General features: G+C 33.6%; 1 protein-coding gene across 1 annotated transcript in view; it reads right to left on the bottom strand.

The window, feature by feature from the left end:
* Window positions 1-15,550, bottom strand: part of LOC129004771 (uncharacterized) — a 35,447-nt gene extending 19,897 nt beyond the window's left edge. The window contains exon 1 of the mRNA XM_054433398.1: window positions 15,505-15,550. Within this exon, the coding sequence (XP_054289373.1) occupies window positions 15,505-15,550 (46 nt within the window). The remainder of the gene's footprint in view (window positions 1-15,504) is intronic.
* Window positions 15,551-15,849: the final 299 nt, after the last annotated feature.

The following is a 15,849-nucleotide window of genomic DNA, read 5'->3' as shown; positions in this document are numbered from 1 at the left end:
GAGAAGATTGCGTAAAATGCCATCTTGAGTGTGTCAGACAGACAGACAGACAGAAATTTAGATGAGACTTGTTTCGGCTTCTTTAATGTATAAAACGTAAAAATAACCTAAAAATGTATGATTCTGAGCAATGTACAGACAAAACTCTAATTTTATTTATATAGAAGATTTAACCCCACATATTATATACTGACCTTATATTTTTGAAAAAGATCCTTGGGCTCTGCCCCAGAGTGGCTTTTTAAGTTCCCATGTTATCCTTATCAAGAACATATTTGTTTACATTATGATCTGCTGGATAATTTTATTGCTGTTAATATTTTAGTTACAATTTAAGGAAACGTGTGTTGCAAACATTTACTGACTTGGTTGAAATGAAATGTTTACTGTTTGAATTTGGGTTGGCGTAAATATTACAATGGGAAAAAGACGAGAAAGCCTGCACAATTTTATATACTAAAAAGAAAATTGAATTAACACTGTACTGCATTTCATGAGCAATCATTGAAAGAGCCGATTTGCGAGAATTAATGTTTTTTTAGAATTTAAAATTGTTATTATGGACAACCTAATGCAGCTATGAGTGGGAAATATTTGTAGAACACACTAAAAACTAGATCAGCTTTTAAAGATTATAAGATATTTACAAGAAATTTTGATTATATCGATCTGTTGTGTACATCGTGAGTATTTCCATAATCTTTGAGTCGACTAGCTGGTTAGGTTATTATCATCTATCATATTTTCAGCATAAAGCTAAAGCTTTTCAATTCCTTAAAGCCACAAGCACTTCTAAGTTCTCTTTGTAAAGCTAATATTACCCCAAGTGTAATGCTTATAGCCCAATGAGGGCTATCTTTGTTTGAAGTTTCATTTGTGAGTCTCCAATTGTCAAGCACAAAAGATCTAAGTAATTACCGCCGCTTTTAATGACTTGGCTCAGGGTTGATCTTTTACTCTGAATTATAAGACAAATATCAAACTTTATTTCCCAAACCATTTCATAATATCAATCTATGAATAATATTGGGATTAATAATATGAATACTTTTATTACTAATATACTGTATGCATTTGTGATTGTAATAATGTTTATGCAGAATACAGAATATGAGTACTGCCTTTTTAAAAACACCAAGCTACAAATACAAATAAATCATAGATTTAATTTTTTTTATTAGGCTACATTGTTTCTGGGATTTTATTTTATATTTGAAACGAGCTGTTGGCCCGTCCTACGTACGGGAATCGAGTAGTCAATTAAAACTGTAGGCCTATATGATTCAGAACAGCTAGTTTACAACTTGGTAGCCGATTCACACACACTGGCTTTGAGTACAGTAGCTTTATACCACCTTCCACTGCATAGGCCTACTATCACTTACCGTACCTTATTTTACCACCTTGGCCACTGAAACCTCTAAAATGATCCTGGCCTCCCGTTCTCTTCTATCCCCTGCTATATCTTGATGACAGGAAGACAGGAAGATACCAGTCTGAAGATGTCTTTCATTACTTGGTCTTCCAAGTGGTCGTTGGAATACACTTTTAAAATTTGAAGTATCTTCTCTCCGCCATGCAAAGCCTGCCCAGCCCATCCGAGATCCGAGCCTTTTGGTCTACTTTTGGAATGTACGTCTTTATCAAGTTTCTGAATCATACAGTACTACTGGGATAGTTATGATATGGTATGAATCGATTTTGGTTTCTACTGACACCCTGCAGCTTACTGGTCAGTTTTTTGGAGACCTACTACACCGGTTGACATTTTCATTACGAATAAAATGTGTACTGTATGCAGTCATACTTATATTCAAACATCTAGAAAAAGATGTATCAACACGTAAACCACTTATATCTTAAAGGATTAAGCACTTACCGGTATACTTAGACGGATTGCATTTATGCCAAAACTTGATTATACGTTTAAAATACCCCCGCCGCAGCAAACCTGCCGACTAAGCGAATTTCCATTTGTCTGAATTGATTTTCAGTTAAATATATTTTAATAACATTAGGTTTAACGAGTACCTAGGTTTGCTGCTACAAGGAAACTAACAAAGTGTGTTTTTTAATAAATATTGATAGCTTAGTACAAAATAAATAAATTTGCCAAATTTGATCAAAATATATCCATAAACAAGCAAACTACAACATTTGACAATATTCTCCATAAGAATAACATAGGAATTTTAAATTTACAATTTTTTTAATTTTCTCCGTTACTAACAATCGAACAAAAATACTTTTATATACTAAATTATTTGTTTTTTTAATCTCTTTAAAAAGGTCTAAAGAGAAATCGGGAAATTTTGTGTTTTGAGGGTCAAAAGTGAGAAAAACAAATTTTTACCCCATAAAACCCCCTGTAAAGCCCCGTTCCCATGGTCCGATTGTGCTGGTTCGCGAACTCATTCAAGTTTATCCCGCTTTACACCTTTAAACAAAATTTCATCAAAATCGGACAAAAATTACTCAAGTTATCGCGTTCACGGACGTATATATATATATATATATATATATGTCTATATAATATATATATATATACATATATAAAAATTTGAACGAATGGTGTTTTTGGCCTCTGGGGACATCAAAATGAAAAAGTAAATCGGTCCCGGGTCTAGGTCTTACCGTGCCACCTACGGTAATAGCTACTTCCCTATAGGGAAATTCGCTAATATTAAGTTCAAAATTACACAATCTCCTGATAACATAGATCTTTTACGGTAGAAAATAAACTGCACTTTAAAGTAAAATAGTGTGTAGGAAAACTCTGACGATAAATATTTTTGTATACGAACAACTTGTAACATAAACATTTCAATGACAGTTAGAAACCAGCTGTTAGTTAAACCACCACTAAAACGACTTTAACTCGTCGGTCGGCTGCTAGACTTTTTGAAATTTAAAACTTAATTTCTAAAAAACTGAAACCCTAGACTAAAATTATGGCTTCAACATTCCCTAGCTCTCAAAATTATCTTTCTTTCAACACAAAAATCATAAAAATCCGTCAAGTGGTTGATTCAGAATCGTGAAATAAAAAACCCCTGTTTCGTTTTAATATATAGGATGTTGGATATAATTCCTTCCTTAACAGGAAGTTAAATTATATTCTTGAACACTAAAAGTGATTAATATCCTCACTTTATTTTATATTATTGGTTTTGTTTGATTTTTTATTGTTTCACAAAAACATGTGAAACACAGGCCTGAATGCCTACTTTAAATTCATGTCTGATACATATTCTTATTAATAGTAGTTATTCTACACTTACCTGTACAAAAATGTATGGTTACATGATCTCCTATAATCTACCCAGTATGGGTACTACATCTATATAGGTATAATATTGGGAATGTTAGGTAAAGTTTCACCTGAAATAATATTGTCTAGTCTGATATGTATATGTTATATGTCATATGTATGGTCCTCTGAATAAACATGAGTAAACCCCACCTCACCCATCGCCTCCCTATGACATACATACCAAGTATCGATTCAAATAATACAGTCTTATACATTTTTCGATCTGCTAATATACAGACTGTCCCAAAAGTCCCGGACCGGTTTAATATTTTCTAAACGACAACAGATAAATCAATTAGATTTGGTACATCAACGCCACACCTAAAAATCTACTTTTTTAAGGAATTGTCAATTTTCTGTCACATCATGGGGACGTCCCGCAAAGAGTCTAAAGGAAATCTTAAATAGAAGCATAGGTTGACATGTACATCAAATTAAAGTTCTTTACTAGCAGAATGTAATGCCGAAAATTTGAACTCAAACGGACAACCCAGTCAAGAATGACAAAGGTTCAAAGATTCATTTAATTTGCATTGCTATTATACGCTTACTCCTAAGGGGCACAGCCCTAGGAATCAGAAGAAACTTGTTAACGTAAGCATAGGTCGATATGCACATCAAATTAAAGGTCTTCACTAGTAGATTACAATGCCGTAAATTCAAGCTCAAAAGAACGCCTGAGTAAAAAATGTCAGTCGTTCAAAGATTCAAAATGGCAGATTCAAGAAATCTTTGAACGCCTGCCATTTTTTACTCATTTATCCGTATGAGTTCAAATTTGCGGCATTGTATTCTGTAAGTAAAGGTCTTTAATTTGATGTACATGTCAACCTTTGCTTCTATTTAAGATTTCCTTCTGACTCCTTGCGGGACGTCCCCATGATATGACGGAAATTAATAGTTACTAAAAAAAGTAGATTTTTAGGTGTAGTGTTGATGTGCAAAGTCTTATTGATTTTTCTGTTGTCGTTTAGAAAATATTAAACCGGTTCGGGAGTTTTGGGACAGTCTGTATGATAAACTATAGGCTTGGCTAAAACACTATTAATTAATGTATGTTGAAATGAATGAAATGAAATGAAATGAAATGAAATGAAATGAAATGACTGAAATGAAATGAAATGAAATGAAATGACTGAAATGAAATGAAATGAAATTAAATGACTGAAATGAAATGAAATGAAAATGCTTTTTTATTGAGGCGAACTTAGGACCACATGGTCCTTTCTTACAGTTAACCTCTATGTACCTATGTTGACTCTATGTACCTATGTTAACTATTTATGTTGGTATGATGTATCACATAACCGACATAATTAACATTTTATCAATGAAATGAAATGAAATGAAAATGATTTATTTAGTCAGGCAAAGTTAGGGCCACATGGCCCTCTCTTACACTTAACCTGTTTATACAAATCTAAACATACAAATAAAACAAAACAATGTACAATACAAATAAAATACTATAATCTATTTACAATATTTAATGTAAAAAGAAACAATACACTTTTAAAACATACCACCTTACATAAACACCCACACACACACACACCTACACACGTACACGCACACACAGAACACACACTCGCAAGAACTAGCACACACACACGCACACCTGTCAGTGATCAACCGAGCGCACGCCTAGGACATACCAACCATGGCCATACGTCCAGAAAACAGATTTTTTAGCAATCAATGAAGCATTCATAGTAGTCCTGCGATAAACAATACGTGATTCAACATTTTACACCAATTGTCGGAAATTATAAAGAAATCAAATCCAAAATGTTAATTTTAAGCCTTTTAATGTCCACTTTTCCCAATTTCATTGCTTTGGTACCAGAAATAAAATTTGGTTTTACAATCTCATCCTTTTGTAAAGTTTTAGTAACATTCTAAGAGTCTCTGTGAAATGAATAATTGAATAACTTCTTGATCAAGAAAGAATATATTCAAGTTTAAAAAGAATTTATACAAGAAAGTTCAAGTTTTTAAATGACTCTTACTACTACTGTTAAATTAAAGAATTTAATATAAACAAGCAACGTGGGAATTGAAAATTATTTTCATTGTTGTACTAGAAATATTTTTATAAGTATTTTCAACTTAAAAATATTAGGGCCCGGTACCTTATTTGTGTAGCCCGTATATTGTCCATTGAGAGGAATATTTTTCGAATACTCCTCTATCTGGCATTATATCAGTAGTTTAAGGAAATATCAATTTTCTGTCACATCATGGGGACGTCCCGCTGTATCTATATCTGTAGTTCTATACCTACTTGTAAAATACTAATGACATTTCCAACCATTTGGTACCCAGGAAGAGAGTTGTTAAACCTGGTCTACTCTATTAGTTTTAAGTATGTACTGAACTAGATGCATACTGAAGATTGCAATTGGAACCTCCTGTATTTTGTTTGCGCGCCATTTGGATCTTTACATTGTTTGTATAGGGACGGTCCAGCAGTTGAAATCGTTACCATGTGATGTTAACATTTTGTTATATAGCAATATTAATTGATAGCCCAATTGCAAATATCATCAGAATTCATATTTGACTTCGTTTAAAATCAAACCAGTAAACATCATACTTAAAGGCAATAGCTATAGCTCGTCTCTTCAGACGTAAGATGTATTAATCTTTAACTGTTCTAAACTAAAACTACTTATGTATCCATCCATTTTTAGCGAATTTCCCTTATAGGGAATAAGCTATTACCGTAGTACTCATGGTAAGACCTGGACCCGGGACCGATTTACCTTTTTGTTTTGAGGTCCCTAGAGACTAAAAACACCATCCGTTCAAATTCATATATATATACTCGTATATATATATATATATATATATATTTATTTATATATGTGTCCGTTAGCGCGATAACTCGATCATAAATCATCCGATTTTGATGAAATTTTGTACAAACGTGTAAACCTACGTTTATTTGAACGAGTTCGCGAGCCAGCATGATCGGACTATGGGAACCAGGGTTAATGGGGGTCTTATGGGGTAAAAATTGGTTTTTCCCATTTTTGACCCTAAAAACTTAAAAATTTAGCAATTTCTTTCCAAACCATTTTGTAGACCTTAAAAAAACAAATAATTTAGTATATTGAAGCGTTATTATGCACCTAATGGTTACGGAGAAAATTACAAAAATCTGTAAATTTAAAATTCACATGTTATTCTTATGGAGAATAAGTAAACTGTTGTAGTTTGCTTGTTTATGAACATATTTTGATCAAATTTGTAAAATGCATTATTTTTATACTGAACTATTACATTTTACAAAAAAGTCCTTTTTACCCTCCCTATTGCAGCAAACCTAAGTACTCGTTAAACTTATGTTATTTAAATAGGGAATAAATGTGATATTTTTTAGGAGACATTTTAGTGTAAATCCAGTCAGACAAATGGAAATTCGCTTAGTCTGCAGGTTTGCTGCGGCGGGGGTATTATACATACAATTTTTTTTTACCGCAGTAAAATTTGCTGAAAACAAATTTTGTAAAAATTAATGTAATAAGCCACATTTTTTATCGTGTAATATTTTTCCCAACATAAATCAAATCGAACGCCAATAAAGATTCATAAGAACGTAATTTAACTAACACAAAGGGGGTTTTCAATCACTATTTCGTTGATATAGTTTAAATATTTTAAATATAAATTACAAAACGAATGCAATAAACTCTGCCAATTGTTGTGAAGAATCTTTGTTATTAACATCTGTAAGACCAAAGCCTCTTAACCGAGGTTCAAGATTAATCTTCCTTTGGAAAGTAGAATTGCGTTTCTTTCTAAGAAACAATCTTGCCGAGTTTTAATCCCGAATCGGAGTTAAGTTTTCTGCGGCTGTTCGTTGGCTATTTTAGTTTAAGAAATTGTTTTCCTGAATTTTTATTTTCACTTTTAGCAACGGAAAACAGAAAATACGGTTGTAGGCTAGTTGTTTACGCAACGAATGTGTAACACTATTTACGCGATTTGCGTACACTACTTTACTTACGACAGTGTTAATTACTAAAAATCTTAATCTCTTCATTGCCACTGACAGTGATGCAACGAAACATTGTGCCAAACACTAATTGCACCACTCAACAATTACATTGGCTGAACAGCTGATAATTTGAAATTTAATTACTGTATTGCAATTTTACTTCTTTTTCCTCAATCCCTGAACCTTGCTGGTCCGTTAGCCGTGTTGTTATGAGTAAAACTGTCCTGTTATGTGAAACTTTACAATTCTAAGACTGAACTGAAACGGCTACTTAAAACGGTCGTAGGTAAGGATACTGTCAGTCCTTTGATCACATAACAAATATACATGCATTTGTAGTCTCGTTCCCGGACCTTTTGTGACCATGAATAATCTCACGTACAATACGTAATTTTAACACATTCGCTACAAACTAGATTTCACCCTAAGATGCATGGATGCTTTGTTTGAACCGTTATTCATTGAGTAATATTTGGAATGATTCAAAATTTTAATCTATAATGACTGGGTTCTTTCTGTGAAATCCTTTGTAGTATCTGCAACTGCACCATTTAGTATGAACAACTACGGTCGCAACATACATTATTGTTTTGTAAATATGGGATAAAAACCCTGTCCCTCTCACACTCAAATAACCCCCCCCCCCCTCAAGATGTCCCTCTCATGATGCCACTAAACCAACAGCAAAGCGATTTATAAAACAATAAAGTTCTTGTAGAGTATTTTTTATGTATACATGAGTATTTATTACAGTAAAAAATATTGGTTTCGACCCCATCTCACAATAATGATATGGAACATAGCAATAGTATTTAGCTTTAGGTCTAATTTGCATTTAAAATCATGTTAAAGTTTACTTTGCAATTAAAACCATGTTTAAAAATTCAAAGCTGATTAAAAATTGCAATAGAATATCCGACAGAATAGTCCGAGGATATTGTAGATGCAGATTTGCAGCGTTGTACGTCGTTGGCATTGGCCCCCGAGGTGCAGTATACTACTGTATGCAGACGTGCAATGTTTGTAGTCTCATAACTTGTATTAGCTTTGAAATGCAAAATATTTTGCAACAAAAAATGCTTGGTTATGTTTCTTTACATCAAGTTATAGTTTCTAATTTACAATTAAAAAGTAATGGTAATTTTTTGAAAACTGTAGTCAAAAAAGTTAATACAATTCAGACTGTTTGTTGTTTGAAACAGTGCTTATATATTCAAAATTATAAGCTATGACCTAATGTTATCAATTAAAGTTAGCCCCAACTTAAAACTGAAAAAATATCATCTTAAATTATTGTTAAATGATGATTATTTATTACCTTTGCCTCCGTGGTTTACACTTCTTGTATTATTATAACGGGATGAAAAAAATCAAATTTATATCGAATTCTCGTGGATTGAGAGAGAGTTTCTTTTATACAGTACTCCTTTTCCTCACTTAAGGGCCTCATTCTCCTTCGTTTCTCATATAGCATGTATTCTCCAGGTTAGCATGAATACGTAACTAACATTTTCAAATTTGTATAAGCTAAAGGTGATATTTTATCCAATAGTATAGCGACTAGACTGGGGAGAGAGCTGGTCTAGTGGTTAGAGCGTGGGACTCCGGTCCCTGAGGTCCCGGGTTCAATTCCCCACTACCAATGCACTACCAATGGCACTACCACTGGATACTATCTAAGTGATAGTGCCGCATCCCCTAGGTCTAGCTCTGAGAGTAGACCAGGCGCACACAGGCGATTTTAATGTGCAAAACAATCCCGGACAAAAAATAGCGAGACCAACTGCTTTTAGAGATGTCATATTGAACCATTAGTGGAGAACAATAAGCAGTGCTTCAAAACACCGAAATTAATTTTTGCCGGGGAGCGCTATAGAGTGAAACATAAGCATTCACCATATTTGAAAACATTGTCGTCTTCAGACAGGATTTACCAGTTCACAGAAGTATTGCATGATAAAAATTACTATTGTATGGCTCTTGGTGCAGTTGTGCAGGATTTGATCCAGTTCTCTAAAAAATTTAACTCTTCTTTGCCTTAGAGACAATTTTGTTCTGTATTGTAGATATTTGAATCTACAGCCCTAGATTGATTACCAGTTAATAACAAACCATTGGATAGGATTTGAACCTGGGACTTTAGAACTAAATGTCTTCACTAAATCACTAGACCATTCTCGTCATGCACCAAATTTAAATCAATGTATACACATTTATACACACATTGTAGGTTTTATTTGGCCTATGAACAACTTCAGTATCAGTATTTCAGTATTTCAGTATCAGTATATTCGATAGTCAATGGTATAATCCCACTTGTCCAGCACTATCCCAGAGTAGTAATGCCGGGTTTAATGTTAATGTTGAACTTAGAGTTTACGCGGTCAGCCGTTAATCACTATGGCGATATTTCACGCCGCGTTGTGGTGTTAAGCTTTCAACAGCTCCGCTTACGTAGATGAAGCACGTACTGTTTGTTGGTTGGTAAACTACACTTTGTCTCATTTCATATTCCTGTTCATCAGTTAGTAGCTAAACTCTTTCGGTATTTTCTACATTTCATTGCTTTAGTACCTGGGGACCGAGCTTTAATCGGGGAAACATTATTACTGTACATTATTACTGCAAATGAGTCTTAACGGTCGGAGTTTCAACTAGAAAACTACAGTTTGTGTTCAATTATAACATAATGATCCCTTACATTAGTTCTTCAGTTTTTTCAACATTTTTTAGTAATTGGTGACCGAACTTTGCTGGAGGAAATAATACCAGTGTAGTTTAAGTATATACTCAGTTCATAAAATTTAGAGGGTTTTATGGGGAGAAATCTATCATGTACACTTTTCCTACCTTTACAACAATAGCTCAACAGCTGAGGTTTGGCGAACATCAATCAGCTGCATTACATTAAGCAAAAAGGTAGTAGGGGAACTTCCCCTCAAACCACCAACATTTTGAGAATGGACTTTAGTACTAAAATATAAGTGTCTTTGCATGTTTTCCTTTGTGGATCTTTACGCGCCAATGCAAATTTTTTTAGGACTAGTCCAAAAGACGATCTCCTATCTAAGGTCCACCCTTTTTATGTAGTATAATAAATTATCATGACAAATGGCTCCTTGGTCCAGACTAAAACATGAATTAAATCCATCCATCTGAGATCTATTGATTTAATAAATAAATGTATATTTTGAAAATAAACTTTACATATTAATAGAAATACAGGAGTTAGTTTAAACTAATTTGGAAAAGAGATCAAGTGGCTTCGTTGGGTAATTGAAGTATCCATTCTGTATGTAAATGGTTGCTGGCGACGGGACTATGATTTCCATACAAACGACATCGTCAATGTGGGCTACCAGTATTATCATACGGCTCGTTGTTTCAATGAACATTTGGCTCAATGTTCACAAAATGTTCCAATGTTGAGTTGGGTAAATAATTTTTTTCCTGTCAACCTATCGAGATAGTATTTAGCATATAGTTTATGGTATAATTATTGAATGACTCGATTAATCTACTTAGGCCCCTGTTGGTGGATGTCTCATCCTTTTGTAAAATTTTGGAGTATTTTTCGTGCCAGATAATGTTTGCATGTGCTGATGTTTACACATTGCATTCCCTCATTGTTGTGTTTGTTTTTACAGTATGCACCTAACACTTTTGCTGTGCTATCACAATAGCAACAACACAAAACAACAAACGTAAGCAAAAATCAAGCATTATTTTGGATGTCAATAATTGTATCTAGTTAAATAGTTTTAAATTTAAAACGATATTTTATAAACTAGTTGGAAACTTTGGGGTTTTTAGTCAATTTCTACTTACGTCCACAAAGAAAACGTATTTCAATACCATTTATTTAACATAATTAAGTGACGGAACAAAAATTTAAATGACTAACGGAATAATTTATTATTCTAATACCAAAAGCCGTTTTCAGCTTTTTATTTATGTGGAATAAAAATCGTATTAATGTAGCTAGCGTTGCATGTACCTCAATAACATCTGTTTTTCCTGTTTGGATTTTCAAATTAGTAGAATACTCTATGTACAATCTTGTTGGGTGATTATTATTGTTTGTTTTTCTTTCTCCTATGTAGTATTAATATTCTAGTAAAAGGATAATTAATTCGATGAAGTATTTTATTCAACAGTTTTTAACTGTATTAACATAAATCTCTTTTGACTACATGTTAGAAAATAATGGTATTTTAGTGAGCTACTTAAATTATTTCATCAACGATTACAAATTTAGACATACACAAAATAGGGATATTTAAAAGCTAATACAGTATTAGGAATTAAATAAAGAGAAGACATCAACGGTCTTAGCGTGCTTCAGTTGACCAACAGGATGACAATCTATAAGGGAGTAAGTTTAATGATTAGTTAGACACTTACGACGGTTGCATGTACAGTGAGTTAAATAGTAATGAGACTTTGGCTGCAGATTATAAGATCAATATGTCTATCAACTCCGCCAACCCCCGTGCCACTGTGAGCAGAGGTAAGTTCTTGATTTAAAAAACACTACCGTTAAATGCACGCTCGATTATGAATTTGTAGCTGATTGTAGAAGAAACTAGTGGCTTTCCTCATGCAATGCAATGGGGGAAGAACGTGGAAAAGAGAATGTGATTTTAAATATAGGCCTACTAACATAGGAATCCCGATTTGATCCTGAGTTTCGATCCGGACACCGCTGTCTTTAATCATTGAGCTTTCAGTAAATTACCTTCTTCGCTTTAAACAGCTGGTCTTATAACTATTGTTCGGCCGTTTAGAAAACGACCTGCGCGCTAATGCTAAAACAATGCTGGAGGAGGTCGCTTTCTAAGCGGCCGAACTATAGACGGCCTATTGCTCTTTGAATGCTAAAGAATACACCCCATATGGTTAACATGTATCCTTTTTGAATTCAAAAAGAACATTGTTAAATCTCACTCAAAGTTTTTTTTTCTGATATTCTATTTACTCCCTCAAACTTTGTTACTGTGACAGTCTGTGGCATAAAAGGTGGTTGGTAAGCTTGCGTATTCGACAGAAATCTGCAATTTACACCAGCGCATTCTGGCTGTGGCTCAGTTCAACTGTGTTTATTTTCATTCTAAAACAGGATACAACTTAGCAACAATAAAATGAGCAACTCAGTCCATGTCATAGCCTTAGTCAGTAACAATGCTACAATGCATCTCCTCCCTCCATTCTACTCGCATCCTTCTCTTTTTTGCGTTGTAATAACCAATTTGCCTATCTTCGTTGGTAACACAAATGATACTATGGAACAGTTAAACAACTACCATTTTTTTAACTGTTTACATGTCCACACACATTATTTTATTAAATATTCCAAATTGCAACTCTTGAATGCATTACTTTTCATTGTTTGAGTTGTGTGGCTTAACTTTACCAAACCACACTATTATCTTCTGCGTGCTGTGAAGTATAGTAAAACCACCCCCGCGAATTACAAAAGTACAGAAAACTCATATCAGTTTAAAAACCTCATTTAAATTGTCGAAGATTTTAATGATATAAATGAGAGTGTAAAATTAATAACTCTTAAAACACTTATAAAACCCATCAGTGTATTTCAGTATTGAAGTATACCTTCAAACAGTAAAAGGGTTACATCGTTAAAAATCACACTAATAATAAAATTGCAAATGGAATGCAATTCAAAAATAAAACACATAACCTGGTCATGAAGTACTTCGTACACAAAACAACCGTAAACTTATCCTGCTATGTAGGTCGGGCCAATGCAAGTACAACAGTTTAGTACTACTTCTTTCTGGAGCTATATTTACAACCAACACTCAAACGGAATTGCAAACATGCTCTGAAATAGTTTATTTAGATTTATAAACTTCCCTTTTGACTTTAGCCTGATTCAGATTTACCTGTGACTGATTCAAGGTAGAAAGATAGCTAGTATAACTTGAACAAAATTCTATTAAATTCAGTTTGTTAACTATTCAAATTTGCGTTTCGGGCATTTTAGTGAACTGTGTAAAAGTGTTTTGCTTATTGTGTGTATCACTGCAAATACAACCAGAATGCTTGTTTTAGAGAAGTAAAAGTAATATAACAGAATCTTTAAATCTATTCCAGAATTTAAAAACTAAAAAACATGTTTTTATACCAAAAAATGCAAACAACTTGTTTATGTTTCAGAATCGTTTTCAAAACGAAGGTTTCTGCTGTTGTTGTAATAGCTATTTACCTTACAAGTGTAGTAAGAGCGTTTTTACATCACGCAGGTGAAGGTTGCATAATTTACCTAAGTGATGTAAACACGCTCTTGCTTAACGTGTAACGTACAAGATTTTACCTGACCCGACAATATACAGGAGGTTACGAACAATATTAATCATTATCCATTTCACTCATCTTCTAACAGTAACGTTCATTTACAAACAAAAGCTAGGTTAGGAAAATTCTTCAAAACATAACAATAAAATTCAAGAGCACAGCTGATTTCTGGCGTTGAACGTCGTTGGCTCCATAGAGGTATAATTTTTTACCTCTATGGTCCCACAGGTTTAATGATCCCACAGAGAAATTCCAGACTGCCTTAAAAAACGCAATGAATAAATCACATTTCATTTTAGATGGGAATAAGTGTAATCACCTAAAAATGATGAAGCCTAAAGCACCAGCACTAAAGGGGTTACCTAAAATTCATAAAGAACATATGCCGATGAGACCATTAGTAAATTTTACCACTGCACCATCATACAAAATATCAAAAACACTAGACAGGATACTTCGGAGCAACATAAAATTGAACAACAACCACAGTCTTAAAAATAGCCTAGAGTTAATTGATTTTACTAAAAATATGAAGATAGAAAATAGACACACCCTAGCCTCACTAGACATAGTAAACCTGTACACAAATATCCCAGTTCAGAGAACCCTTGAAATTACAAAACACAACCTGCTAACTTACTCTGAACTTGAAGCCGATGCCATAAATGAGTTGATTAGTTTACTGGAAATAGTTTTGGAACAAAATTACTTTTCCTTCAACGGAAAATTCTATCTACAGAGAGAAGGGTTAGCTATGGGCTCTCCACTGTCTAGTATTCTTTCCGAAATTTACCTCAACAGTTTTGAAAATGAACATATTTTCTCCGAAAATAACAAATTTGCTAATAAAATTAAGTTCTATAAAAGGTATGTTGACGACACTATTGTTGTATTCAATGGAAATGTGAGACAATTAAACTTGTTCAATAATTATTTGAACAGTATATATAATAATCTACAATTCACCTTGGAGACTGAACAGAAACGCTCTATCAACTTCCTTGATCTATCATTAACCAAAAACAACAATAAACTTACATACAGAATTTACAGGAAACCCACAACCACCGACCATACTATTCACGCCACTTCAAATCATCCACAATCCCATAAAATGGCCGCATATAATAGCTTTGTGAATAGACTCTTAAAGGTGCCAATGACCCAAGAAGATTACAACATTGAGTACACAATTCTAAAATACATAGCAGTAAATAATGGTTACTCAAGCAGCATTATAGATAAGATAATTAATAAACAGAAGAACAAAAAGTCTCCAGATGAACCTAATTCTAAATTTGTATCCATTGAGTTTGGCAATAATCTACATTTCACCTTGAAAAATGAATTGAAAAAACAAAACATCATTCTGGCATGTAAGACTACCAATAAACTAGAACAACAATTGAACACATCCCCTCCTGATAATAGTAACAGCCTTGAAACATCTGGCGTGTACAGATTATCATGCAACGATTGTCCCAAGGTATATATAGGTCAATCAGGTCGTTCATTTCGTAAAAGGTATGTAGAACATCTCCCCAAGCCTAAATTGCAAACACAAAAATCTAAGTTTGCAGAACACCTAATGAACGAAAATCACAATGTCAACAGTTGCATAGATAATTTAGAGATATTACACAAATGTAATAAAGGTAACAAAATGAACGTTCTTGAAACCTTTGAAATTTACAAGGCAATCAAAAATTCCCCAAATGATGTTTTGAACGAGAAGTTAAATTTTGGATCAAACATTTTATTTGACAGAGTGACAAAACTACAGAACAATAGACGAGATAAACAGCTGATTCCCCTCCCCCAAGGTCAACACCATCAAGTAGGCATCGGCTAACCTACACTCTTATCAAACCCCGCAGTCTGGTTTTGTCCTTGGCCGGCCACACGCGCATGTACATGTCTTTGTATTGTATTATAAACGTTTTCGTATGTGTTATGTTTATGTGTGAAATAACTTTGACGACGGCTTGTGCAAGAAGATATGTTTGACATATGACGACTGAAAGAGAAGATTTGAAAATGGGGTTTTAGCCCCGAAACTAGTCATCAACGACAATATATAGGACTGATTGACGACAGGTTAGTAACCTCATTTTAAGTCATTAAATCAATCCTGGAGGCAAATTATGTATAAAATGTATAAATAATTTTTTAGTTAATCACTCAATGTTATTTAAATGGGTTTCATTACATCACC

This window comes from Macrosteles quadrilineatus, unplaced genomic scaffold (assembly GCF_028750875.1).
Source record: "Macrosteles quadrilineatus isolate MER2022 unplaced genomic scaffold, UCM_ALF_1.0 Scaffold_11__1_contigs__length_5352618, whole genome shotgun sequence".
Lineage (NCBI taxonomy): Eukaryota > Metazoa > Arthropoda > Insecta > Hemiptera > Cicadellidae > Macrosteles > Macrosteles quadrilineatus.
The sequence above is the reverse complement of the archived record's forward strand: the minus strand, read 5'-3'. Positions and strand labels throughout refer to the sequence as shown.